Below are 27,696 nucleotides of genomic sequence, written 5' to 3'. Positions count from 1 at the left end.
GTCCTTCTCTACACAGCGGGTGCCTGGTGACCTGGGTCCCAAGTTCTGTTGGGCTCTGTTGCCAGGGAAGTGAGGTCACTTCCTGGGGTCCCCTTCCCCAAGCTTCCTCCTTACACAAAGCTCCCCAAGGGCCTCTCTGGGCTGCTGATGGCTCACTTCCCACCCCATGCCATGTCCACCCAGTGACACCAACACGGCCCCTCCTATAGCCCTGGGGAGGCCTGGATGCAGCCAGGGTCACAGCTCTGATGACACAGCTGGCTTCAGACCCAGCTCCCCCGCCAGCAGTGCTGTCACCCTGGACAAGCCACCTGCTTCTCAGGGTCTCCCCAATCCCCCATCGGCGCAGTGGGGATCATTCTGGACCCGGCTTCCTAGGAAAGCCATCATGTCTCTAGAACCACAAACACCTACTGCACCTGTCACCTCTGCGGGCTGGCATCACAGGGAGCTCATGCACAGACTCAGCAAAGGAAGGGCCCCACAGAGGGCTGGTGTGCAGGCCAAGGAGTGTGCAGGCCCAGGACTGTGCAGACGAGGCATTGTGTGGGCCCAGGAGAGGGCAGGCCTAGGAGTGTGCAGGGACAGAAGTGTGCAGGCCCAGGAGTGTGCAGGGCCAGTAGTGTTCAGGCCCCGGAGAGTGCAGGAAAGGTGAGGGCCATCACAGGAGAGGGCAGGGCCAAATGGGGCAGGCCAAGGAGTGTGCAGGACAAGGAGTTTGTAGGCCGAGGAGTATGCGGTCACAGGAGTGAGCAGGCCCAGGTGTGTGCAGTCCTTGGAGTGTGCAGGCCCAGGAGAGGGCATGCCCTGGAATGTGCAGGCCCAGGAGTGTGTAGGTACAGGAGGGAGCAGGCCCAGGAGTTTGCAGACGAAGGAGTGTGTAGGGACAGATGCGAGCAGGCCCTGGAGTGTGCAGCGCCAGGAGTGTGCTGGTCCATGAGAGGGTCGGCCGAAGTGGGGGCTGGCCCGGGATAGGGCATGGCCAGGGGTGTGTAGGTCAAGACTGTGCTTGCCCAGGATTATACAGTCCCAGGAGTGAGCATGTACAGGAGTGTGCAGGCCCAGGAGTGTAGAAGCCCAGGTTTGTGCAGGCCCAGGTGTGCGCAGGTCCAGGAGCATGCAGGCCCAGGTGTGTGCAGTCCCAGGAGAGTGCAGGCCCTGGAGAGGACAGGCCCTCGAATGTGCAGGCCCAGGAGTGTGCAGGCCAAGCAGTGAGCACCCCCAGGAGTGTGTAGGCCCAGGAGTGTACAGGGCCAGGAGTGTGCAGCCCCAGGCGTGTGCAGACTCCGGAGTGTGCAGACACAGGGGTGTGCAGGCCCAGGACTGTACAGGTTAGGGCTGTGCAGGCCTAGCAGTGTCCAGGCCCAGGAGTGTGCAAAATCAGGAGTATACAGGCCCAGGTGTGTTCAGGCTCAAGATTGTGCATGTCCTGGAGTGTGCAGGCCCATGAGTGTGCAATCCAGGAGTGTGCGGGCCCAGTAGTGTGCAAGCCAGGGCCAGAGAAGGCCCATACCAGGGAAGGCCCAGGAGTGTACATATCCAGGGGTGTGCAGGCCCATGAGTGTGCAGGCCCAGAGTGTGCACTCGAGGGATTGTGCGGGCCCAGGAGAGGGCAGGCCCAGCAGTGTGCAGGCCCAGGAGTGTGCAGACACAGGAGGGATCAGTCACAGGAGTGTGCAGATCCAGGAGTATACAGGCCCAGGTGTGTGCAGGCCCAACCTTGTGCAGGCCCAGGAATGTGCAGACAGAGGAGTGTGCAGGCCAAGGAGGGTGCAGGCCCAGGCCAGGGCAGGCCTAAGAGGGTACAGACCCTGGAGTGTGCAGGCCCAGGAGTATGCATGCCCAGGGCTGTGAGTCCCAGCAGTGTTCAGGCCCAGGAGTGTGCAGAATCAGGAGTATACAGGCCCAGGTGTGTTCAGGCTCAAGATTGTGCCTGTCCTGGAGTGTGCAGGCCCATGAGTGTGCAATCAAGGAGTGTGCGGGTCCAGTAGTGTGCAAGCCCAGGCCAGAGAAAGCCCATGCCAGGGAAGGCCCAGGAGTGTACAGATCCAGGATTGTGCTGGCCCAGGAGTGTGCATGCGCAGGACGGTGCACGCACAAGAGGGAGCAGGCCGAGGAGGGTGCAGTCCCAGGTGTGTGCAGGCACAAGTGGGAGCAGGCCCAGTAGTGTGAAGGCCCAAGAATGTGCAGGTCCTGGAGAGGGCCGGCCGAATAGGGGGCAGGCCCAGGAGAGGGAAGGCCCAGGAGTTTGCAGGCTCTGGAATGTGCACACGAGGATTTGTGCGGACCCAGGAGAGGGCAGGCCCAGGAGTGAGCAGACAGAGGAGTGTACAGGCCCAGGAGTGTGCAGGACCAGGAGTGTGCAGACACTGGAGTGTGCAGAGACAGGAGTGTGCAGGCCCAGGAGTGTGCCGGCACAGGTGGGAACAGGGCTAGGAGTGTGCAGGCATAGATGGGAGCAGGCCCAGGAGTGTACAAGCCCAGGTTTATGCAGGTCCAAGTGTGCGCAGGTCCAGGAGTATGAAGGCCCAGGTGTCTGCTGTCCCAGGAGTGTGCAGGTCCTGAAGTTTGCAGGCCCAGGAGTGTACAAGCCCAGGTTCAGGCAGGCCCGAGTGTTCGCAGGTCCAGGAGTATGAAGGCCCAGGTGTCTGCTGTCCCAGGAGTGTGCAGGTCCTGAAGATTGCAGGCCCAGGAGTGTGCAGACAAAGGTGTGTGCAGGCCAAGGAGGGTGTAGGTCCTGGAGTGTACAGGCCCAGGAGTGTGCAGGCCAAGGTGTGTGCAGACTCCGCAGTGTGCAGAGACAGGATTGTGCAGGCCCAAGATTGTACAGGCCTTGGGCTGTGCAGCCCAGCAGTGTTCAGGCCCAGGAGTGTGCAAAATCAGGATTATACAGGCCCAGGTGTGTTCAGGCTAAACATTGTGCATGTCTTGGAGTGTGCAGGCCTATGAGTGTGCAATCCAGGTGTGTGCGGGCCCAACAGTGTGCAAGCCTAGGCCAGAGAAGGCCCATGCACGGAAGGCCCAGGAGTGTACAGATCGAGGAGTGTGCAGGCCCAGGAGTGTGCATGCCCAGGAGTGTGCAGGCACAGGAGGGAGCAGGCCGAGGAGTGTGCAGTGCCAGGTGTGTGCAGGCACAAGTGGGTGTAGGCCCAGTAGTGTACAAGCCCAGGTTTATGCAGGTCCAAGTGTGCGCAGGTCCAGGAGTGTGAAGGCCTAGGTGTCTGCTGTCCCAGGAGTGTGCAGGTCCTGAAGTTTACAGGCCCAGGAGTGTACAAGCCCAGGTTCATGCAGGCCCGAGTGTTCGCAGGTCCAGGAGTATGAAGGCCCAGATATCTGCTGTCCCAGAAATGTGCAGGTCCTGAAGATTGCAGGCCCAGGAGTGTGCAGACAAATGTGTGTGCAGGCCAAGGAGGGTGTAGGTCCTGGAGTGTACAGGCCCAGGAGTGTGCAGGCCAAGGCGAGTGCAGACTCCGCAGTGTGCAGAGACAGGATTGCGCAGGCCCAAGATTGTACAGGCCTTGGGCTGTGCAGCCCAGCAGTGTTCAGGCCCAGGAGTGTGCAAAATCAGGATTATACAGGCCCAGGTGTGTTCAGGCTAAACATTGTGCATGTCTTGGAGTGTGCAGGCCTATGAGTGTGCAATCCAGGTGTGTGCGGGCCCAACAGTGTGCAAGCCTAGGCCAGAGAAGGCCCATGCAGGGAAGGCCCAGGAGTGTACAGATCCAGGAGTGTGCAGGCCCAGGAGTGTGCATGCCCAGGAGTGTGCAGGCACAGGAGGGAGCAGGCCGAGGAGTGTGCAGTGCCAGGTGTGTGCAGGCACAAGTGGGAGCAGGCCCAGTAGTGTGAAGGCCCAAGAATGTGCAGGTCCTGGAGAGGGCCGGCCGAATAGGGGGCAGGCCCAGGAGAGGGAAGGCCCAGGAGTTTGCAGGCTCTGGAATGTGCACACGAGGATTTGTGCGGACCCAGGGGAGGGCAGGCCCAGGAGTGAGCAGACAGAGGAGTGTACAGGCCCAGGAGTGTGCAGGACCAGGAGTGTGCAGACACTGGAGTGTGCAGAGACAGGAGTGTGCAGGCCCAGGAGTGTGCCGGCACAGGTGGGAACAGGGCTAGGAGTGTGCAGGCATAGATAGGAGCAGGCCCAGGAGTGTACAAGCCCAGGTTTATGCAGGTCCAAGTGTGCGCAGGTCCAGGAGTATGAAGGCCCAGGTGTCTGCTGTCCCAGGAGTGTGCAGGTCCTGAAGTTTGCAGGCCCAGGAGTGTACAAGCCCAGGTTCATGCAGGCCCGAGTGTTCGCAGGTCCAGGAGTATGAAGGCCCAGGTGTCTGCTGTCCCAGGAGTGTGCAGGTCCTGAAGTTTGCAGGCCCAGGAGTGTACAAGCCCAGGTTCATGCAGGCCCGAGTGTTCGCAGGTCCAGGAGTATGAAGGCCCAGGTGTCTGCTCTCCCAGGAGTGTGCAGGTCCTGAAGATTGCAGGCCCAGGAGTGTGCAGACAAAGGTGTGTGTAGGCCAAGGAGGGTGTAGGTCCTGGAGTGTACAGGCCCAGGAGTGTTCAGGCCAAGGTGTGTGCAGACTCCGCAGTGTGCAGAGACAGGATTGTGCAGGCCCAAGATTGTACAGGCCTTGGGCTGTGCAGCCCAGCATTTTTGAGGCCCAGGAGTGTGCAAAATCAGGATTATACAGGCCCAGGTGTGTTCAGGCTAAACATTGTGCATGTCTTGGAGTGTGCAGGCCTATGAGTGTTCAATCCAGGTGTGTGGGGGCCCAACAGTGTGCAAGCCTAGGCCAGAGAAGGCCCATGCAGGGAAGGCCCAGGAGTGTACAGATCCAGGAGTGTGCAGGCCCAGGAGTGTGCATGCCCAGGAGTGTGCAGGCACAGGAGGGAGCAGGCCGAGGAGTGTGCAGTGCCAGGTGTGTGCAGGCACAAGTGGGAGCAGGCCCAGTAGTGTGAAGGCCCAAGAATGTGCAGGTCCTGGAGAGGGCCGGCCGAATAGGGGGCAGGCCCAGGAGAGGGAAGGCCCAGGAGTTTGCAGGCTCTGGAATGTGCACACGAGGATTTGTGCGGACCCAGGAGAGGGCAGGCCCAGGAGTGAGCAGACAGAGGAGTGTACAGGCCCAGGAGTGTGCAGGACCAGCAGTGTGCAGACACTGGAGTGTGCAGAGACAGGAGTGTGCAGGCCCAGGAGTGTGCCGGCACAGGTGGGAACAGGGCTAGGAGTGTGCAGGCATAGATGGGAGCAGGCCCAGGAGTGTACAAGCCCAGGTTTATGCAGGTCCAAGTGTGCGCAGGTCCAGGAGTGTGAAGGCCCAGGTGTCTGCTGTCCCAGGAGTGTGCAGGTCCTGAAGTTTGCAGGCCCAGGAGTGTGCTGACACAGTAGGGATCAGTCACAGGAGTGTGCAGGTCCTGGAGTGTGCCGGCCCAGGTGTGTGCAGGCCCAACATTGTGCAGTCCCAGGAGTGTGCAGGCCCAGGTATGTGCAGGCCCAGGCCATGGCAGGCCCAGGAGGGTACAGACCCTGGAGTGTGCAGACCCAGGAGTATGCATGCCCAGGGCTGTGAGGCCCAGCATTTTTCAGGCCCTGGAGTGTACAGAATCAGGTGTATACAGGCCAAGGTGTGTTAATGCCCAAGATTGTGCAGGTCCTGTTGTGTGCAGACCCATGAGTGTGCAGTTCGAGCAGTGTGCAGGCCCAGTAGTGTTCAGGCCCAGGAGTGTGCAAAATCAGGAGTATACAGGTCCAGGTGTGTTCAGGCTCAAGATTGTGCATGTCCTGGAGTGTGCAGGCCCATGAGTGTGCAATCCAGGAGTGTGCAGGCCCAGTAGTGTGCAAGCCAGGGCCAGAGAAGGCCCATGCCAGGGAAGGCCCAGGAGTGTACAGATCCAGGAGTGTGCAGGCCCAGGAGTGTGCATGCCCAGGAGTGTCCAGAGGAGGGGTTTGAGGCCGTGGTGGGATGTACTTCACAGGCATAAATAGCGTAAAGAGCATAAAACTACATGATAGTGATGGTCGGACAGCATGGGAATGCACTTAATGTTCCTGAAATGCACAATTTAAAAGGGAAAAAAATCTGTATTTTATTAAAGGAGGTGGAAAATTGAAAAATATAGGATGCCATAAATGATGTAAAACAAATAACCTAAACTAAAGAAAAACAAAACAAAAGCAAATTCAGGGGTAGGGAAGTCAACTTCGGGTAGGGGAGGGGATTTATGGTGGGATTTTGGAGAAGGTGTAGGAGGGTGCAGAGGGGCACAGCCCTAGTGGGTGATGATGCCTAAAATGGTTCTCCACTGCCCAGCGGCCCAGGTGCAGGTGCAGGAACTGCAGGCTTCTCAGGAGCAGCAAGATCAGCAGGAGCAGCAGGCTCTTCAGGAGTGGCAAGATCAGCAGGAGCTGCAGGCTCTTCAGGAGTGGCAAGATCAGCAGGAGCTGCAGGCTCTTCAGGAGTGGCAAGATCAGCAGGAGCGGCAGGCTCTTCAGGAGCTGCAGGCTCTTCAGGATCGGCTAGATCAGCAGGAACGGCAGGTTCTTCAGGAGCGGCTAGATCAGCAGGAATGGCGGGCTCTTCAGGAGTGTCTAGATCAGCAGGAACGGCAGGCGCTTCAGGAGCGGCGGGCTCTTCAGGAATGGCAGGCTCTTCAGGAGCCGTGGGCTCTTCAGGAGCGGCTAGATCAGCAGGAGAGGCAGGCTCTTCAGGAGAGGCAGGCTCTTCAGGAGCGGCTAGATCAGCAGGAGCGGCAGGCTCTTCAGGAGCAGCGGGCTCTTCAGGAGCGGCTAGATCAGCAGGAACGGCGGGCTCTTCAGGAGCAGCTAGATCAGCAGGAATGGCAGGCTCTTCATATGCAGTTGGAGCAGCAGGATCTTCATGTTCAGCAGGAGCAGCTGGAGGGAGTTCGCGTTCTCCTGCTGGACCCTGGTGGTCCTGTTTTTGTTCTCTGGCGTCTTCCCCTGCCCCTGCCTGCTCTGGACCTGTAACTGTTGGACGTGGAGAGAGCTTTAAGTCTAGTGGTTGTGCTCAGGCACAACCTGGAAAAAGGTACCCACATGGCTCCCTTTCCACGTGCCTTTTCAAGGACAGAAATCTTCCCAGAGCTTTGCAGACAGCTCCCACCGAGCAAGTGCCCACAGGCACTTGTTCTGTGACTGAATTCTTCCAGACAGGTGGTCTGAGGCCCGTCTTTGTTCTGGTCCCAACAGCAGACTTTGGGAATGCCTCCCTGTGTGGCCCAGCCCTCCGCCCTCCCTCACCTACACACCCGCACCGGCCCTGCCCTTCTCACCTTTGGGCTGTGCTTCGGGGGGCTCCTGGCCCTCTACCTGAATCCCCGGGTGGTGGGCCCGGTGCTCCAGGTCAGAGCCGGGGGTGCTGAGCTGCCCCTCAGCCCTGGGCAAGATCCTGGGGAGAGACCTGGGCGACGTCTGGGCAGGAGGCCGTGGTGGTGGGGAGCCCTTCATACCCAGACTCTTCCGGAGCCTGTGCTGGCCTTCCACAGTGTGGCACACCAGCCCCTCACTTGGGGAGCTGGCATGAGTGTCCTGGTTCCCCGGATCCTGCGGTGTCTGGCTCTGCAATGACAGTGACCGGCAGCCGGCCCGGCCCGCAGGTCTCAGAGCCCTGCCTGGCCAGGACCACTCCTGCTTCTGCCCCACTCGACCGTCTGCTGCCTGATCAGACTGGGACCTTGGTCATCTCAGTCACCCGGGAGGCAAGAGACACACCCTAGGGCATGGGCGCCACCTCGGGCAGCAGGGCCCTGCCCCGGTTCTCCACATCCCAGCCAGCCCGCTTGGACCCAGGTTGGTGACGTGATCGGCCCCCCAGGCCTCTGACCCTTCCTCAGCCTGCTCTTGCTTGAGGCAGGACCCCCCCAACATGACTGCCCCACCGCCACCAGTCAGGAAGGGGCTGTGGGGCCACCCGGGTGGGGTCTGAGTGGTGGCCTGGCCTGGGCGGGCCTGCCCTGGGCCTCCCTGTGTTACCTTTCGGTCCCTCTGGCCAAAAGGCCAGAGGCGCCTGGGGTGAGACCCGACCCACTGTCGGCACTGTTGGCAAAGGCCGTTGCTGCGGGCTTTCCGGGGGCCGCGACCTCGGGATCTTGGGATGCAACAAAACATGTCTGAGCTGAGCTGAGTTCACCAGCCAAGTAGGTTGAGAAGTGTCCTTCTCTACACAGCGGGTGCCTGGTGACCTGGGTCCCAAGTTCTGTTGGGCTCTGTTGCCAGGGAAGTGAGGTCACTTCCTGGGGTCCCCTTCCCCAAGCTTCCTCCTTACACAAAGCTCCCCAAGGGCCTCTCTGGGCTGCTGATGGCTCACTTCCCACCCCATGCCATGTCCACCCAGTGACACCAACACGGCCCCTCCTATAGCCCTGGGGAGGCCTGGATGCAGCCAGGGTCACAGCTCTGATGACACAGCTGGCTTCAGACCCAGCTCCCCCGCCAGCAGTGCTGTCACCCTGGACAAGCCACCTGCTTCTCAGGGTCTCCCCAATCCCCCATCGGCGCAGTGGGGATCATTCTGGACCCGGCTTCCTAGGAAAGCCATCATGTCTCTAGAACCACAAACACCTACTGCACCTGTCACCTCTGCGGGCTGGCATCACAGGGAGCTCATGCACAGACTCAGCAAAGGAAGGGCCCCACAGAGGGCTGGTGTGCAGGCCAAGGAGTGTGCAGGCCCAGGACTGTGCAGACGAGGCATTGTGTGGGCCCAGGAGAGGGCAGGCCTAGGAGTGTGCAGGGACAGAAGTGTGCAGGCCCAGGAGTGTGCAGGGCCAGTAGTGTTCAGGCCCCGGAGAGTGCAGGAAAGGTGAGGGCCATCACAGGAGAGGGCAGGGCCAAATGGGGCAGGCCAAGGAGTGTGCAGGACAAGGAGTTTGTAGGCCGAGGAGTATGCGGTCACAGGAGTGAGCAGGCCCAGGTGTGTGCAGTCCTTGGAGTGTGCAGGCCCAGGAGAGGGCATGCCCTGGAATGTGCAGGCCCAGGAGTGTGTAGGTACAGGAGGGAGCAGGCCCAGGAGTTTGCAGACGAAGGAGTGTGTAGGGACAGATGCGAGCAGGCCCTGGAGTGTGCAGCGCCAGGAGTGTGCTGGTCCATGAGAGGGTCGGCCGAAGTGGGGGCTGGCCCGGGATAGGGCATGGCCAGGGGTGTGTAGGTCAAGACTGTGCTTGCCCAGGATTATACAGTCCCAGGAGTGAGCATGTACAGGAGTGTGCAGGCCCAGGAGTGTAGAAGCCCAGGTTTGTGCAGGCCCAGGTGTGCGCAGGTCCAGGAGCATGCAGGCCCAGGTGTGTGCAGTCCCAGGAGAGTGCAGGCCCTGGAGAGGACAGGCCCTCGAATGTGCAGGCCCAGGAGTGTGCAGGCCAAGCAGTGAGCACCCCCAGGAGTGTGTAGGCCCAGGAGTGTACAGGCCCAGGAGTGTGCAGCCCCAGGCGTGTGCAGACTCCGGAGTGTGCAGACACAGGGGTGTGCAGGCCCAGGACTGTACAGGTTAGGGCTGTGCAGGCCTAGCAGTGTCCAGGCCCAGGAGTGTGCAAAATCAGGAGTATACAGGCCCAGGTGTGTTCAGGCTCAAGATTGTGCATGTCCTGGAGTGTGCAGGCCCATGAGTGTGCAATCCAGGAGTGTGCGGGCCCAGTAGTGTGCAAGCCAGGGCCAGAGAAGGCCCATACCAGGGAAGGCCCAGGAGTGTACATATCCAGGGGTGTGCAGGCCCATGAGTGTGCAGGCCCAGAGTGTGCACTCGAGGGATTGTGCGGGCCCAGGAGAGGGCAGGCCCAGCAGTGTGCAGGCCCAGGAGTGTGCAGACACAGGAGGGATCAGTCACAGGAGTGTGCAGATCCAGGAGTATACAGGCCCAGGTGTGTGCAGGCCCAACCTTGTGCAGGCCCAGGAATGTGCAGACAGAGGAGTGTGCAGGCCAAGGAGGGTGCAGGCCCAGGCCAGGGCAGGCCTAAGAGGGTACAGACCCTGGAGTGTGCAGGCCCAGGAGTATGCATGCCCAGGGCTGTGAGTCCCAGCAGTGTTCAGGCCCAGGAGTGTGCAGAATCAGGAGTATACAGGCCCAGGTGTGTTCAGGCTCAAGATTGTGCCTGTCCTGGAGTGTGCAGGCCCATGAGTGTGCAATCAAGGAGTGTGCGGGTCCAGTAGTGTGCAAGCCCAGGCCAGAGAAGGCCCATGCCAGGGAAGGCCCAGGAGTGTACACATCCAGGATTGTGCTGGCCCAGGAGTGTGCATGCGCAGGACTGTGCACGCACAAGAGGGAGTAGGCCGAGGAGGGTGCAGTCCCAGGTGTGTGCAGGCACAAGTGGGAGCAGGCCCAGTAGTGTGAAGGCCCAAGAATGTGCAGGTCCTGGAGAGGGCCGGCCGAATAGGGGGCAGGCCCAGGAGAGGGAAGGCCCAGGAGTTTGCAGGCTCTGGAATGTGCACACGAGGATTTGTGCGGACCCAGGAGAGGGCAGGCCCAGGAGTGAGCAGACAGAGGAGTGTACAGGCCCAGGAGTGTGCAGGACCAGGAGTGTGCAGACACTGGAGTGTGCAGAGACAGGAGTGTGCAGGCCCAGGAGTGTGCCGGCACAGGTGGGAACAGGGCTAGGAGTGTGCAGGCATAGATGGGAGCAGGCCCAGGAGTGTACAAGCCCAGGTTTATGCAGGTCCAAGTGTGCGCAGGTCCAGGAGTATGAAGGCCCAGGTGTCTGCTGTCCCAGGAGTGTGCAGGTCCTGAAGTTTGCAGGCCCAGGAGTGTACAAGCCCAGGTTCATGCAGGCCCGAGTGTTCGCAGGTCCAGGAGTATGAAGGCCCAGGTGTCTGCTGTCCCAGGAGTGTGCAGGTCCTGAAGTTTGCAGGCCCAGGAGTGTACAAGCCCAGGTTCATGCAGGCCCGAGTGTTCGCAGGTCCAGGAGTATGAAGGCCCAGGTGTCTGCTGTCCCAGGAGTGTGCAGGTCCTGAAGATTGCAGGCCCAGGAGTGTGCAGACAAAGGTGTGTGCAGGCCAAGGAGGGTGTAGGTCCTGGAGTGTACAGGCCCAGGAGTGTGCAGGCCAAGGCGTGTGCAGACTCCGCAGTGTGCAGAGAAAGGATTGTGCAGGCCCAAGATTGTACAGGCCTTGGGCTGTGCAGCCCAGCAGTGTTCAGGCCCAGGAGTGTGCAAAATCAGGATTATACAGGCCCAGGTGTGTTCAGGCTAAATATTGTGCATGTCTTGGAGTGTGCAGGCCTATGAGTGTGCAATCCAGGTGTGTGCGGGCCCAACAGTGTGCAAGCCTAGGCCAGAGAAGGCCCATGCAGGGAAGGCCCAGGAGTGTACAGATCCAGGAGTGTGCAGGCCCAGGAGTGTGCATGCCCAGGAGTGTGCAGGCACAGGAGGGAGCAGGCCCAGTAGTGTGAAGGCCCAAGAATGTGCAGGTCCTGGAGAGGGCCGGCCGAATAGGGGGCAGGCCCAGGAGAGGGAAGGCCCAGGAGTTTGCAGGCTCTGGAATGTGCACACGAGGATTTGTGCGGACCCAGGAGAGGGCAGGCCCAGGAGTGAGCAGACAGAGGAGTGTACAGGCCCAGGAGTGTGCAGGACCAGGAGTGTGCAGACACTGGAGTGTGCAGAGACAGGAGTGTGCAGGCCCAGGAGTGTGCCGGCACAGGTGGGAACAGGGCTAGGAGTGTGCAGGCATAGATGGGAGCAGGCCCAGGAGTGTACAAGCCCAGGTTTATGCAGGTCCAAGTGTGCGCTGGTCCAGGAGTATGAAGGCCCAGGTGTCTGCTGTCCCAGGAGTGTGCAGGTCCTGAAGTTTGCAGGCCCAGGAGTGTACAAGCCCAGGTTCATGCAGGCCCGAGTGTTCGCAGGTCCAGGAGTATGAAGGCCCAGGTGTCTGCTGTCCCAGGAGTGTGCAGGTCCTGAAGTTTGCAGGCCCAGGAGTGTACAAGCCCAGGTTCATGCAGGCCCGAGTGTTCGCAGGTCCAGGAGTATGAAGGCCCAGGTGTCTGCTGTCCCAGGAGTGTGCAGGTCCTGAAGATTGCAGGCCCAGGAGTGTGCAGACAAAGGTGTGTGCAGGCCAAGGAGGGTGTAGGTCCTGGAGTGTACAGGCCCAGGAGTGTGCAGGCCAAGGCGTGTGCAGACTCCGCAGTGTGCAGAGACAGGATTGTGCAGGCCCAAGATTGTACAGGCCTTGGGCTGTGCAGCCCAGCAGTGTTCAGGCCCAGGAGTGTGCAAAATCAGGATTATACAGGCCCAGGTGTGTTCAGGCTAAATATTGTGCATGTCTTGGAGTGTGCAGGCCTATGAGTGTGCAATCCAGGTGTGTGCGGGCCCAACAGTGTGCAAGCCTAGGCCAGAGAAGGCCCATGCAGGGAAGGCCCAGGAGTGTACAGATCCAGGAGTGTGCAGGCCCAGGAGTGTGCATGCCCAGGAGTGTGCAGGCACAGGAGGGAGCAGGCCGAGGAGTGTGCAGTGCCAGGTGTGTGCAGGCACAAGTGGGAGCAGGCCCAGTAGTGTGAAGGCCCAAGAATGTGCAGGTCCTGGAGAGGGCCGGCCGAATAGGGGGCAGGCCCAGGAGAGGGAAGGCCCAGGAGTTTGCAGGCTCTGGAATGTGCACACGAGGATTTGTGCGGACCCAGGAGAGGGCAGGCCCAGGAGTGGGCAGACAGAGGAGTGTACAGGCCCAGGAGTGTGCAGGACCAGGAGTGTGCAGACACTGGAGTGTGCAGAGACAGGAGTGTGCAGGCCCAGGAGTGTGCCGGCACAGGTGTGAACAGGGCTAGGATTGTGCAGGCATAGATGGGAGCAGGCCCAGGAGTGTACAAGCCCAGGTTTATGCAGGACCAAGTGTGCGCAGGTCCAGGAGTATGAAGGCCCAGGTGTCTGCTGTCCCAGGAGTGTGGTGGTCCTGAAGTTTGCAGGCCCAGGAGTGTACAAGCCCAGGTTCATGCAGGCCCGAGTGTTCGCAGGTCCAGGAGTATGAAGGCCCAGGTGTCTGCTGTCCCAGGAGTGTGCAGGTCCTGAAGATTGCAGGCCCAGGAGTGTGCAGACAAAGGTGTGTGCAGGCCAAGGAGGGTGTAGGTCCTGGAGTGTGCAGGCCAAGGCGTGTGCAGACTCCGCAGTGTGCAGAGACAGGATTGTGCAGGCCCAAGATTGTACAGGCCTTGGGCTGTGCAGCCCAGCAGTGTTCAGGCCCAGGAGTGTGCAAAATCAGGATTATACAGGCCCAGGTGTGTTCAGGCTAAACATTGTGCATGTCTTGGAGTGTGCAGGCCTATGAGTGTGCAATCCAGGTGTGTGCGGGCCCAACAGTGTGCAAGCATAGGCCGGAGAAGGCCCATGCAGGGAAGGCCCAGGAGTGTACAGATCCAGGTGTGTGCAGGCCCAACATTGTGCAGTCCCAGGAGTGTGCAGGCCCAGGTATGTGCAGGCCCAGGCCATGGCAGGCCCAGGAGGGTACAGACTCTGGAGTGTGCAGACCCAGGAGTATGCATGCCCAGGGCTGTGAGGCCCAGCATTTTTCAGGCCCTGGAGTGTACAGAATCAGGTGTATACAGGCCAAGGTGTGTTAATGCCCAAGATTGTGCAGGTCCTGTTGTGTGCAGACCCATGAGTGTGCAGTTCGGGCAGTGTGCAGGCCCAGTAGTGTTCAGGCCCAGGAGTGTGCAAAATCAGGATTATACAGGTCCAGGTGTGTTCAGGCTCAAGATTGTGCATGTCCTGGAGTGTGCAGGCCCATGAGTGTGCAATCCAGGAGTGTGCAGGCCCAGTAGTGTGGAAGCCAGGGCCAGAGAAGGCCCATGCCAGGGAAGGCCCAGGAGTGTACAGATCCAGGAGTGTGCAGGCCCAGGAGTGTGCATGCCCAGGAGTGTCCAGAGGAGGGGTTTGAGGCCGTGGTGGGATGTACTTCACAGGCATAAATAGCGTAAAGAGCATAAAACTACATGATAGTGATGGTCGGACAGCATGGGAATGCACTTAATGTTCCTGAAATGCACAATTTAAAAGGGAAAAAAATCTGTATTTTATTAAAGGAGGTGGAAAATTGAAAAATATAGGATGCCATAAATGATGTAAAACAAATAACCTAAACTAAAGAAAAACAAAACAAAAGCAAATTCAGGGGTAGGGAAGTCAACTTCGGGTAGGGGAGGGGATTTATGGTGGGATTTTGGAGAAGGTGTAGGAGGGTGCAGAGGGGCACAGCCCTAGTGGGTGATGATGCCTAAAATGGTTCTCCACTGCCCAGCGGCCCAGGTGCAGGTGCAGGAACTGCAGGCTTCTCAGGAGCAGCAAGATCAGCAGGAGCAGCAGGCTCTTCAGGAGTGGCAAGATCAGCAGGAGCTGCAGGCTCTTCAGGAGTGGCAAGATCAGCAGGAGCTGCAGGCTCTTCAGGAGTGGCAAGATCAGCAGGAGCGGCAGGCTCTTCAGGAGCTGCAGGCTCTTCAGGATCGGCTAGATCAGCAGGAACGGCAGGTTCTTCAGGAGCGGCTAGATCAGCAGGAATGGCGGGCTCTTCAGGAGTGTCTAGATCAGCAGGAACGGCAGGCGCTTCAGGAGCGGCGGGCTCTTCAGGAATGGCAGGCTCTTCAGGAGCCGTGGGCTCTTCAGGAGCGGCTAGATCAGCAGGAGAGGCAGGCTCTTCAGGAGAGGCAGGCTCTTCAGGAGCGGCTAGATCAGCAGGAGCGGCAGGCTCTTCAGGAGCGGCGGGCTCTTCAGGAGCGGCTAGATCAGCAGGAACGGCGGGCTCTTCAGGAGCAGCTAGATCAGCAGGAATGGCAGGCTCTTCATATGCAGTTGGAGCAGCAGGATCTTCATGTTCAGCAGGAGCAGCTGGAGGGAGTTCGCGTTCTCCTGCTGGACCCTGGTGGTCCTGTTTTTGTTCTCTGGCGTCTTCCCCTGCCCCTGCCTGCTCTGGACCTGTAACTGTTGGATGTGGAGAGAGCTTTAAGTCTAGTGGTTGTGCTCAGGCACAACCTGGAAAAAGGTACCCACATGGCTCCCTTTCCACGTGCCTTTTCAAGGACAGAAATCTTCCCAGAGCTTTGCAGACAGCTCCCACCGAGCAAGTGCCCACAGGCACTTGTTCTGTGACTGAATTCTTCCAGACAGGTGGTCTGAGGCCCGTCTTTGTTCTGGTCCCAACAGCAGACTTTGGGAATGCCTCCCTGTGTGGCCCAGCCCTCCGCCCTCCCTCACCTACACACCCGCACCGGCCCTGCCCTTCTCACCTTTGGGCTGTGCTTCGGGGGGCTCCTGGCCCTCTACCTGAATCCCCGGGTGGTGGGCCCGGTGCTCCAGGTCAGAGCCGGGGGTGCTGAGCTGCCCCTCAGCCCTGGGCAAGATCCTGGGGAGAGACCTGGGCGACGTCTGGGCAGGAGGCCGTGGTGGTGGGGAGCCCTTCATACCCAGACTCTTCCGGAGCCTGTGCTGGCCTTCCACAGTGTGGCACACCAGCCCCTCACTTGGGGAGCTGGCATGAGTGTCCTGGTTCCCCGGATCCTGCGGTGTCTGGCTCTGCAATGACAGTGACCGGCAGCCGGCCCGGCCCGCAGGTCTCAGAGCCCTGCCTGGCCAGGACCACTCCTGCTTCTGCCCCACTCGACCGTCTGCTGCCTGATCAGACTGGGACCTTGGTCATCTCAGTCACCCGGGAGGCAAGAGACACACCCTAGGGCATGGGCGCCACCTCGGGCAGCAGGGCCCTGCCCCGGTTCTCCACATCCCAGCCAGCCCGCTTGGACCCAGGTTGGTGACGTGATCGGCCCCCCAGGCCTCTGACCCTTCCTCAGCCTGCTCTTGCTTGAGGCAGGACCCCCCCAACATGACTGCCCCACCGCCACCAGTCAGGAAGGGGCTGTGGGGCCACCCGGGTGGGGTCTGAGTGGTGGCCTGGCCTGGGCGGGCCTGCCCTGGGCCTCCCTGTGTTACCTTTCGGTCCCTCTGGCCAAAAGGCCAGAGGCGCCTGGGGTGAGACCCGACCCACTGTCGGCACTGTTGGCAAAGGCCGTTGCTGCGGGCTTTCCGGGGGCCGCGACCTCGGGATCTTGGGATGCAACAAAACATGTCTGAGCTGAGCTGAGTTCACCAGCCAAGTAGGTTGAGAAGTGTCCTTCTCTACACAGCGGGTGCCTGGTGACCTGGGTCCCAAGTTCTGTTGGGCTCTGTTGCCAGGGAAGTGAGGTCACTTCCTGGGGTCCCCTTCCCCAAGCTTCCTCCTTACACAAAGCTCCCCAAGGGCCTCTCTGGGCTGCTGATGGCTCACTTCCCACCCCATGCCATGTCCACCCAGTGACACCAACACGGCCCCTCCTATAGCCCTGGGGAGGCCTGGATGCAGCCAGGGTCACAGCTCTGATGACACAGCTGGCTTCAGACCCAGCTCCCCCGCCAGCAGTGCTGTCACCCTGGACAAGCCACCTGCTTCTCAGGGTCTCCCCAATCCCCCATCGGCGCAGTGGGGATCATTCTGGACCCGGCTTCCTAGGAAAGCCATCATGTCTCTAGAACCACAAACACCTACTGCACCTGTCACCTCTGCGGGCTGGCATCACAGGGAGCTCATGCACAGACTCAGCAAAGGAAGGGCCCCACAGAGGGCTGGTGTGCAGGCCAAGGAGTGTGCAGGCCCAGGACTGTGCAGACGAGGCATTGTGTGGGCCCAGGAGAGGGCAGGCCTAGGAGTGTGCAGGGACAGAAGTGTGCAGGCCCAGGAGTGTGCAGGGCCAGTAGTGTTCAGGCCCCGGAGAGTGCAGGAAAGGTGAGGGCCATCACAGGAGAGGGCAGGGCCAAATGGGGCAGGCCAAGGAGTGTGCAGGACAAGGAGTTTGTAGGCCGAGGAGTATGCGGTCACAGGAGTGAGCAGGCCCAGGTGTGTGCAGTCCTTGGAGTGTGCAGGCCCAGGAGAGGGCATGCCCTGGAATGTGCAGGCCCAGGAGTGTGTAGGTACAGGAGGGAGCAGGCCCAGGAGTTTGCAGACGAAGGAGTGTGTAGGGACAGATGCGAGCAGGCCCTGGAGTGTGCAGCGCCAGGAGTGTGCTGGTCCATGAGAGGGTCGGCCGAAGTGGGGGCTGGCCCGGGATAGGGCATGGCCAGGGGTGTGTAGGTCAAGACTGTGCTTGCCCAGGATTATACAGTCCCAGGAGTGAGCATGTACAGGAGTGTGCAGGCCCAGGAGTGTAGAAGCCCAGGTTTGTTCAGGCCCAGGTGTGCGCAGGTCCAGGAGCATGCAGGCCCAGGTGTGTGCAGTCCCAGGAGAGTGCAGGCCCTGGAGAGGACAGGCCCTCGAATGTGCAGGCCCAGGAGTGTGCAGGCCAAGCAGTGAGCACCCCCAGGAGTGTGTAGGCCCAGGAGTGTACAGGCCCAGGAGTGTGCAGCCCCAGGCGTGTGCAGACTCCGGAGTGTGCAGACACAGGGGTGTGCAGGCCCAGGACTGTACAGGTTAGGGCTGTGCAGGCCTAGCAGTGTCCAGGCCCAGGAGTGTGCAAAATCAGGAGTATACAGGCCCAGGTGTGTTCAGGCTCAAGATTGTGCATGTCCTGGAGTGTGCAGGCCCATGAGTGTGCAATCCAGGAGTGTGCGGGCCCAGTAGTGTGCAAGCCAGGGCCAGAGAAGGCCCATACCAGGGAAGGCCCAGGAGTGTACATATCCAGGGGTGTGCAGGCCCATGAGTGTGCAGGCCCAGAGTGTGCACTCGAGGGATTGTGCGGGCCCAGGAGAGGGCAGGCCCAGCAGTGTGCAGGCCCAGGAGTGTGCAGACACAGGAGGGATCAGTCACAGGAGTGTGCAGATCCAGGAGTATACAGGCCGAGGTGTGTGCAGGACCAACCTTGTGCAGGCCCAGGAATGTGCAGACAGAGGAGTGTGCAGGCCAAGGAGGGTGCAGGCCCAGGCCAGGGCAGGCCTAAGAGGGTACAGACCCTGGAGTGTGCAGGCCCAGGAGTATGCATGCCCAGGGCTGTGAGTCCCAGCAGTGTTCAGGCCCAGGAGTGTGCAGAATCAGGAGTATACAGGCCCAGGTGTGTTCAGGCTCAAGATTGTGCCTGTCCTGGAGTGTGCAGGCCCATGAGTGTGCAATCAAGGAGTGTGCGGGTCCAGTAGTGTGCAAGCCCAGGCCAGAGAAGGCCCATGCCAGGGAAGGCCCAGGAGTGTACAGGTCCAGGAGTGTGCAGGAGCAGGAGTGTGCAGACACTGGAGTGTGCAGAGACAGGAGTGTGCAGGCCCAGGAGTGTGCCGGCACAGGTGGGAACAGGGCTAGGAGTGTGCAGGCATAGATGGGAGCAGGCCCAGGAGTGTACAAGCCCAGGTTTATGCAGGTCCAAGTGTGCGCAGGTCCAGGAGTGTGAAGGCCCAGGTGTCTGCTGTCCCAGGAGTGTGCAGGTCCTGAAGTTTGCAGGCCCAGGAGTGTACAAGCCCAGGTTCATGCAGGCCCGAGTGTTCGCAGGTCCAGGAGTATGAAGGCCCAGGTGTCTGCTGTCCCAGGAGTGTGCAGGTCCTGAAGATTGCAGGCCCAGGAGTGTGCAGACAAAGGTGTGTGCAGGCCAAGGAGGGTGTAGGTCCTGGAGTGTACAGGCCCAGGAGTGTGCAGGCCAAGGCGTGTGCAGACTCCGCAGTGTGCAGAGACAGGATTGTGCAGGCCCAAGATTGTACAGGCCTTGGGCTGTGCAGCCCAGCAGTGTTCAGGCCCAGGAGTGTGCAAAATCAGGATTATACAGGCCCAGGTGTGTTCAGGCTAAACATTGTGCATGTCTTGGAGTGTGCAGGCCTATGAGTGTGCAATCCAGGTGTGTGCGGGCCCAACAGTGTGCAAGCCTAGGCCAGAGAAGGCCCATGCAGGGAAGGCCCAGGAGTGTACAGATCCAGGAGTGTGCAGGCCCAGGAGTGTGCATGCCCAGGAGTGTGCAGGCACAGGAGGGAGCAGGCCGAGGAGTGTGCAGTGCCAGGTGTGTGCAGGCACAAGTGGGAGCAGGCCCAGTAGTGTGAAGGCCCAAGAATGTGCAGGTCCTGGAGAGGGCCGGCCGAATAGGGGGCAGGCCCAGGAGAGGGAAGGCCCAGGAGTTTGCAGGCTCTGGAATGTGCACACGAGGATTTGTGCGGACCCAGGAGAGGGCAGGCCCAGGAGTGAGCAGACAGAGGAGTGTACAGGCCCAGGAGTGTGCAGGACCAGGAGTGTGCAGACACTGGAGTGTGCAGAGACAGGAGTGTGCAGGCCCAGGAGTGTGCCGGCACAGGTGGGAACAGGGCTAGGAGTGTGCAGGCATAGATGGGAGCAGGCCCAGGAGTGTACAAGCCCAGGTTTATGCAGGTCCAAGTGTGCGCAGGTCCAGGAGTGTGAAGGCCCAGGTGTCTGCTGTCCCAGGAGTGTGCAGGTCCTGAAGTTTGCAGGCCCAGGAGTGTACAAGCCCAGGTTCATGCAGGCCCGAGTGTTCTTAGGTCCAGGAGTATGAAGGCCCAGGTGTCTGCTGTCCCAGGAGTGTGCAGGTCCTGAAGATTGCAGGCCCAGGAGTGTGCAGACAAAGGTGTGTGCAGGCCAAGGAGGGTGTAGGTCCTGGAGTGTACAGGCCCAGGAGTGTGCAGGCCAAGGCGTGTGCAGACTCCGCAGTGTGCAGAGACAGGATTGTGCAGGCCCAAGATTGTACAGGCCTTGGGCTGTTCAGCCCAGCAGTGTTCAGGCCCAGGAGTGTGCAAAATCAGGATTATACAGGCCCAGGTGTGTTCAGGCTAAACATTGTGCATGTCTTGGAGTGTGCAGGCCTATGAGTGTGCAATCCAGGTGTGTGCGGGCCCAACAGTGTGCAAGCCTAGGCCAGAGAAGGCCCATGCACGGAAGGCCCAGGAGTGTACAGATCCAGGAGTGTGCAGGCCCAGGAGTGTGCATGCCCAGGAGTGTGCAGGCACAGGAGGGAGCAGGCAGAGGAGTGTGCAGTGCCAGGTGTGTGCAGGCACAAGTGGGAGCAGGCCCAGTAGTGTGAAGGCCCAAGAATGTGCAGGTCCTGGAGAGGGCCGGCCGAATAGGGGGCAGGCCCAGGAGAGGGAAGGCCCAGGAGTTTGCAGGCTCTGGAATGTGCACACGAGGATTTGTGCGGACCCAGGAGAGGGCAGGCCCAGGAGTGAGCAGACAGGAGTGTACAGGCCCAGGAGTGTGCAGGACCAGGAGTGTGCAGACACTGGAGTGTGCAGAGACAGGAGTGTGCAGGCCCAGGAGTGTGCCGGCACAGGTGGGAACAGGGCTAGGAGTGTGCAGGCATAGATGGGAGCAGGCCCAGGAGTGTACAAGCCCAGGTTTATGCAGGTCCAAGTGTGCGCAGGTCCAGGAGTGTGAAGGCCCAGGTGTCTGCTGTCCCAGGAGTGTGCAGGTCCTGATGTTTGCAGGCCCAGGAGTGTACAAGCCCAGGTTCATGCAGGCCCGAGTGTTCTCAGGTCCAGGACTATGAAGGCCCAGGTGTCTGCTGTCCCAGGAGTGTGCAGGTCCTGAAGATTGCAGGCCCAGGAGTGTGCAGACAAAGGTGTGTGCAGGCCAAGGAGGGTGTAGGTCCTGGAGTGTACAGGCCCAGGAGTGTGCAGGCCATGGCGTGTGCAGACTCCGCAGTGTGCAGTGACAGGATTGTGCAGGCCCAAGATTGTACAGGCCTTGGGCTGTGCAGCCCAGCAGTGTTCAGGCCCAGGAGTGTGCAAAATCAGGATTATACAGGCCCAGGTGTGTTCAGGCTAAACATTGTGCATATCTTGGAGTGTGCAGGCCTATGAGTGTGCAATCCAGGTGTGTGCGGGCCCAACAGTGTGCAAGCCTAGGCCAGAGAAGGCCCATGCAGGGAAGGCCCAGGAGTGTACAGATCCAGGAGTGTGCAGGCCCAGGAGTGTGCATGCCCAGGAGTGTGCAGGCACAGGAGGGAGCAGGCCGAGGAGTGTGCAGTGCCAGGTGTGTGCAGGCAAAAGTGGGAGCAGGCCCAGTAGTGTGAAGGCCCAAGAATGTGCAGGTCCTGGAGAGGGCCGGCCGAATAGGGGGCAGGCCCAGGAGAGGGAAGGCCCAGGAGTTTGCAGGCTCTGGAATGTGCACACGAGGATTTGTGCGGACCCAGGAGAGGGCAGGCCCAGGAGTGAGCAGACAGAGGAGTGTACAGGCCCAGAAGTGTGCAGGCCCAGGAGTGTGTCGGCACAGGTGGGAACAGGGCTAGGAGTGTGCAGGCATAGATGGGAGCAGGCCCAGGAGTGTACAAGCCCAGGTTTAGGCAGGTCCAAGTGTGCGCAGGTCCAGGAGTATGAAGGCCCAGGTGTCTGCTGTCCCAGGAGTGTGCAGGTCCTGTAGTTTGCAGGCCCAGGAGTGTACAAGCCCAGGTTCATGCAGGCCCGAGTGTTCTTAGGTCCAGGAGTATGAAGGCCCAGGTGTCTGCTGTCCCAGGAGTGTGCAGGTCCTGAAGATTGCAGGCCCAGGAGTGTGCAGACAAAGGTGTGTGCAGGCCAAGGAGGGTGTAGGTCCTGGAGTGTACAGGCCCAGGAGTGTGCAGGCCAAGGCGTGTGCAGACTCCGCAGTGTGCAGAGACAGGATTGTGCAGGCCCAAGATTGTACAGGCCTTGGGCTGTGCAGCCCAGCAGTGTTCAGGCCCAGGAGTGTGCAAAATCAGGATTATACAGGCCCAGGTGTGTTCAGGCTAAACATTGTGCATGTCTTGGAGTGTGCAGGCCTATGAGTGTGCAATCCAGGTGTGTGCGGGCCCAACAGTGTGCAAGCCTAGGCCAGAGAAGGCCCATGCACGGAAGGCCCAGGAGTGTACAGATCCAGGAGTGTGCAGGCCCAGGAGTGTGCATGCCCAGGAGTGTGCAGGCACAGGAGGGAGCAGGCCGAGGAGTGTGCAGTGCCAGGTGTGTGCAGGCACAAGTGGGAGCAGGCCCAGTAGTGTGAAGGCCCAAGAATGTGTAGGTCCTGGAGAGGGCCGGCCGAATAGGGGGCAGGCCCAGGAGAGGGAAGGCCCAGGAGTTTGCAGGCTCTGGAATGTGCACACGAGGATTTGTGTGGACCTAGGAGAGGGCAGGCCCAGGAGTGAGCAGACAGAGGAGTGTACAGGCCCAGGAGTGTGCAGGACCAGGAGTGTGCAGACACTGGAGTGTGCAGAGACAGGAGTGTGCAGGCCCAGGGGTGTGCCGGCACAGGTGGGAACAGGGCTAGGAGTGTGCAGGCATAGATGGGAGCAGGCCCAGGCGTGTACAAGCCCAGGTTTATGCAGGTCCTAGTGTGCGCAGGTCCAGGAGTATGAAGGCCCAGGTGTCTGCTGTCCCAGGAGTGTGCAGGTCCTGAAGTTTGCAGGCCCAGGAGTGTACAAGCCCAGGTTCATGCAGGCCCGAGTGTTCGCAGGTCCAGGAGTATGAAGGCCCAGGTGTCTGCTGTCCCAGGAGTGTGCAGGTCCTGAAGATTGCAGGCCCAGGAGTGTGCAGACAAAGGTGTGTGCAGGCCAAGGAGGGTGTAGGTCCTGGAGTGTACAGGCCAAGGCGTGTGCAGGCCAAGGCGTGTGCAGACTCCGCAGTGTGCAGAGACAGGATTGTGCAGGCCCAAGATTGTACAGGCCTTGGGCTGTGCAGCCCAGCAGTGTTCAGGCCCAGGAGTGTGCAAAATCAGGATTATACAGGCCCAGGTGTGTTCAGGCTAAACATTGTGCATGTCTTGGAGTGTGCAGGCCTATGAGTGTGCAATCCAGGTGTGTGCGGGCCCAACAGTGTGCAAGCCTAGGCCGGAGAAGGCCCATGCAGGGAAGGCCCAGGAGTGTACAAATCCAGGAGGGTGCAGGCCCAGGAGTGTGCATGCCCAGGAGTGTGCAGGCACAGGAGGGAGCAGGCCGAGGAGTGTGCAGTGCCAGGTGTGTGCAGGCACAAGTGGGAGCAGGCCCAGTAGTGTGAAGGCCCAAGAAATTGAAGGTCCTGGAGAGGGCCGGCCGAATAGGGGGCAGGCCCAGGAGAGGGAAGGCCCAGGAGTTTGCAGGCTCTGGAATGTGCACACGAGGATTTGTGCGGACCCAGGAGAGGGCAGGCCCAGGAGTGAGCAGACAGAGGAGTGTACAGGCCCAGGAGTGTGCAGGACCAGGAGTGTGCAAACACTGGAGTGTGCAGAGACAGGAGTGTGCAGGCCCAGGAGTGTGCCGGGACCGGTGGGAACAGGGCTAGGAGTGTGCAGGCATAGATGGGAGCAGGCCCAGGAGTGTACAAGCCCAGGTTTATGCAGGTCCAAGTGTGCGCAGGTCCAGGATTGTGAAGGCCCAGGTGTCTGCTGTCCCAGGAGTGTGCAGGTCCTGAAATTTGCAGGCCCAGGAGTGTACAAGCCCAGGTTCATGCAGGCCCGAGTGTTCGCAGGTCCAGGAGTATGAAGGCCCAGGTGTCTGCTGTCCCAGGAGTGTGCAGGTCCTGAAGATTGCAGGCCCAGGAGTGTGCAGACAAAGGTGTGTGCAGGCCAAGGAGGGTGTAGGTCCTGGAGTGTACAGGCCCAGGAGTGTGCAGGCCAAGGCGTGTGCAGACTCCGCAGTGTGCAGAGACAGGATTGTGCAGGCCCAAGATTGTACAGGCCTTGGGCTGTGCAGCCCAGCAGTGTTCAGGCCCAGGAGTGTGCAAAATCAGGATTATACAGGCCCAGGTGTGTTCAGGCTAAACATTGTGCATGTCTTGGAGTGTGCAGGCCTATGAGTGTGCAATCCAGGTGTGTGCGGGCCCAACAGTGTGCAAGCCTAGGCCAGAGAAGGCCCATGCAGGGAAGGCCCAGGAGTGTACAGATCCAGGAGTGTGCAGGCCCAGGAGTGTGCATGCCCAGGAGTGTGCAGGCACAGGAGGGAGCAGGCCGAGGAGTGTGCAGTGCCAGGTGTGTGCAGGCACAAGTGGGAGCAGGCCCAGTAGTGTGAAGGCCCAAGAATGTGTAGGTCCTGGAGAGGGCCGGCCGAATAGGGGGCAGGCCCAGGAGAGGGAAGGCCCAGGAGTTTGCAGGCTCTGGAATGTGCACACGAGGATTTGTGCGGACCCAGGAGAGGGCAGGCCCAGGAGTGAGCAGACAGAGGAGTGTACAGGCCCAGGAGTGTGCAGGACCAGGAGTGTGCAGACACTGGAGTGTGCAGAGACAGGAGTGTGCAGGCCCAGGAGTGTGCCGGCACAGGTGGGAACAGGGCTAGGAGTGTGCAGGCATAGATGGGAGCAGGCCCAGGAGTGTACAAGCCCAGGTTTATGCAGGTCCAAGTGTGCGCAGGTCCAGGAGTATGAAGGCCCAGGTGTCTGCTGTCCCAGGAGTGTGCAGGTCCTGAAGTTTGCAGGCCCAGGAGTGTGCTGACACAGTAGGGATCAGTCACAGGAGTGTGCAGGTCCAGGAGTGTGCCGGCCCAGGTGTGTGCAGGCCCAACATTGTGCAGTCCCAGGAGTGTGCAGGCCCAGGTATGTGCAGGCCCAGGCCATGGCAGGCCCAGGAGGGTACAGACCCTGGAGTGTGCAGACCCAGGAGTATGCATGCCCAGGGCTGTGAGGCCCAGCATTTTTCAGGCCCTGGAGTGTACAGAATCAGGTGTATACAGGCCAAGGTGTGTTAATGCCCAAGATTGTGCAGGTCCTGTTGTGTGCAGACCCATGAGTGTGCAGTTCGAGCAGTGTGCAGGCCCAGTAGTGTTCAGGCCCAGGAGTGTGCAAAATCAGGATTATACAGGTCCAGGTGTGTTCAGGCTCAAGATTGTGCATGTCCTGGAGTGTGCAGGCCCATGAGTGTGCAATCCAGGAGTGTGCAGGCCCAGTAGTGTGCAAGCCAGGGCCAGAGAAGGCCCATGCCAGGGAAGGCCCAGGAGTGTACAGATCCAGGAGTGTGCAGGCCCAGGAGTGTGCATGCCCAGGAGTGTCCAGAGGAGGGGTTTGAGGCCGTGGTGGGATGTACTTCACAGGCATAAATAGCGTAAAGAGCATAAAACTACATGATAGTGATGGTCGGACAGCATGGGAATGCACTTAATGTTCCTGAAATGCACAATTTAAAAGGGAAAAAAATCTGTATTTTATTAAAGGAGGTGGAAAATTGAAAAATATAGGATGCCATAAATGATGTAAAACAAATAACCTAAACTAAAGAAAAACAAAACAAAAGCAAATTCAGGGGTAGGGAAGTCAACTTCGGGTAGGGGAGGGGATTTATGGTGGGATTTTGGAGAAGGTGTAGGAGGGTGCAGAGGGGCACAGCCCTAGTGGGTGATGATGCCTAAAATGGTTCTCCACTGCCCAGCGGCCCAGGTGCAGGTGCAGGAACTGCAGGCTTCTCAGGAGCAGCAAGATCAGCAGGAGCAGCAGGCTCTTCAGGAGTGGCAAGATCAGCAGGAGCTGCAGGCTCTTCAGGAGTGGCAAGATCAGCAGGAGCTGCAGGCTCTTCAGGAGTGGCAAGATCAGCAGGAGCGGCAGGCTCTTCAGGAGCTGCAGGCTCTTCAGGATCGGCTAGATCAGCAGGAACGGCAGGTTCTTCAGGAGCGGCTAGATCAGCAGGAATGGCGGGCTCTTCAGGAGTGTCTAGATCAGCAGGAACGGCAGGCGCTTCAGGAGCGGCGGGCTCTTCAGGAATGGCAGGCTCTTCAGGAGCCGTGGGCTCTTCAGGAGCGGCTAGATCAGCAGGAGAGGCAGGCTCTTCAGGAGAGGCAGGCTCTTCAGGAGCGGCTAGATCAGCAGGAGCGGCAGGCTCTTCAGGAGCAGCGGGCTCTTCAGGAGCGGCTAGATCAGCAGGAACGGCGGGCTCTTCATATGCAGTTGGAGCAGCAGGATCTTCATGTTCAGCAGGAGCAGCTGGAGGGAGTTCGCGTTCTCCTGCTGGACCCTGGTGGTCCTGTTTTTGTTCTCTGGCGTCTTCCCCTGCCCCTGCCTGCTCTGGACCTGTAACTGTTGGACGTGGAGAGAGCTTTAAGTCTAGTGGTTGTGCTCAGGCACAACCTGGAAAAAGGTACCCACATGGCTCCCTTTCCACGTGCCTTTTCAAGGACAGAAATCTTCCCAGAGCTTTGCAGACAGCTCCCACCGAGCAAGTGCCCACAGGCACTTGTTCTGTGACTGAATTCTTCCAGACAGGTGGTCTGAGGCCCGTCTTTGTTCTGGTCCCAACAGCAGACTTTGGGAATGCCTCCCTGTGTGGCCCAGCCCTCCGCCCTCCCTCACCTACACACCCGCACCGGCCCTGCCCTTCTCACCTTTGGGCTGTGCTTCGGGGGGCTCCTGGCCCTCTACCTGAATCCCCGGGTGGTGGGCCCGGTGCTCCAGGTCAGAGCCGGGGGTGCTGAGCTGCCCCTCAGCCCTGGGCAAGATCCTGGGGAGAGACCTGGGCGACGTCTGGGCAGGAGGCCGTGGTGGTGGGGAGCCCTTCATACCCAGACTCTTCCGGAGCCTGTGCTGGCCTTCCACAGTGTGGCACACCAGCCCCTCACTTGGGGAGCTGGCATGAGTGTCCTGGTTCCCCGGATCCTGCGGTGTCTGGCTCTGCAATGACAGTGACCGGCAGCCGGCCCGGCCCGGAGGTCTCAGAGCCCTGCCTGGCCAGGACCACTCCTGCTTCTGCCCCACTCGACCGTCTGCTGCCTGATCAGACTGGGACCTTGGTCATCTCAGTCACCCGGGAGGCAAGAGACACACCCTAGGGCATGGGCGCCACCTCGGGCAGCAGGGCCCTGCCCCGGTTCTCCACATCCCAGCCAGCCCGCTTGGACCCAGGTTGGTGACGTGATCGGCCCCCCAGGCCTCTGACCCTTCCTCAGCCTGCTCTTGCTTGAGGCAGGACCCCCCCAACATGACTGCCCCACCGCCACCAGTCAGGAAGGGGCTGTGGGGCCACCCGGGTGGGGTCTGAGTGGTGGCCTGGCCTGGGCGGGCCTGCCCTGGGCCTCCCTGTGTTACCTTTCGGTCCCTCTGGCCAAAAGGCCAGAGGCGCCTGGGGTGAGACCCGACCCACTGTCGGCACTGTTGGCAAAGGCCGTTGCTGCGGGCTTTCCGGGGGCCGCGACCTCGGGATCTTGGGATGCAACAAAACATGTCTGAGCTGAGCTGAGTTCACCAGCCAAGTAGGTTGAGAAGTGTCCTTCTCTACACAGCGGGTGCCTGGTGACCTGGGTCCCAAGTTCTGTTGGGCTCTGTTGCCAGGGAAGTGAGGTCACTTCCTGGGGTCCCCTTCCCCAAGCTTCCTCCTTACACAAAGCTCCCCAAGGGCCTCTCTGGGCTGCTGATGGCTCACTTCCCACCCCATGCCATGTCCACCCAGTGACACCAACACGGCCCCTCCTATAGCCCTGGGGAGGCCTGGATGCAGCCAGGGTCACAGCTCTGATGACACAGCTGGCTTCAGACCCAGCTCCCCCGCCAGCAGTGCTGTCACCCTGGACAAGCCACCTGCTTCTCAGGGTCTCCCCAATCCCCCATCGGCGCAGTGGGGATCATTCTGGACCCGGCTTCCTAGGAAAGCCATCATGTCTCTAGAACCACAAACACCTACTGCACCTGTCACCTCTGCGGGCTGGCATCACAGGGAGCTCATGCACAGACTCAGCAAAGGAAGGGCCCCACAGAGGGCTGGTGTGCAGGCCAAGGAGTGTGCAGGCCCAGGACTGTGCAGACGAGGCATTGTGTGGGCCCAGGAGAGGGCAGGCCTAGGAGTGTGCAGGGACAGAAGTGTGCAGGCCCAGGAGTGTGCAGGGCCAGTAGTGTTCAGGCCCCGGAGAGTGCAGGAAAGGTGAGGGCCATCACAGGAGAGGGCAGGGCCAA

At 60.2% G+C, this 27,696-nt stretch overlaps 1 protein-coding gene across 1 annotated transcript in view; it reads left to right on the top strand.

The window, feature by feature from the left end:
* The window catches only part of LOC140690620 (uncharacterized), a 56,004-nt gene extending 29,898 nt beyond the window's left edge, over positions 1-26,106 (top strand). The window contains exons 6-8 of the mRNA XM_072952494.1: positions 6,362-6,685; positions 14,278-14,619; positions 25,381-26,106. Of these exons, the coding sequence (XP_072808595.1) occupies positions 6,362-6,685; positions 14,278-14,619; positions 25,381-25,830 (1,116 nt within the window). The 3' untranslated portion in view covers positions 25,831-26,106. The remainder of the gene's footprint in view (positions 1-6,361; positions 6,686-14,277; positions 14,620-25,380) is intronic.
* Positions 26,107-27,696: the final 1,590 nt, after the last annotated feature.

Source organism: Vicugna pacos, chromosome 31 (genome assembly GCF_048564905.1).
Source record: "Vicugna pacos chromosome 31, VicPac4, whole genome shotgun sequence".
Lineage (NCBI taxonomy): Eukaryota > Metazoa > Chordata > Mammalia > Artiodactyla > Camelidae > Vicugna > Vicugna pacos.
The sequence above is the reverse complement of the archived record's forward strand: the minus strand, read 5'-3'. Positions and strand labels throughout refer to the sequence as shown.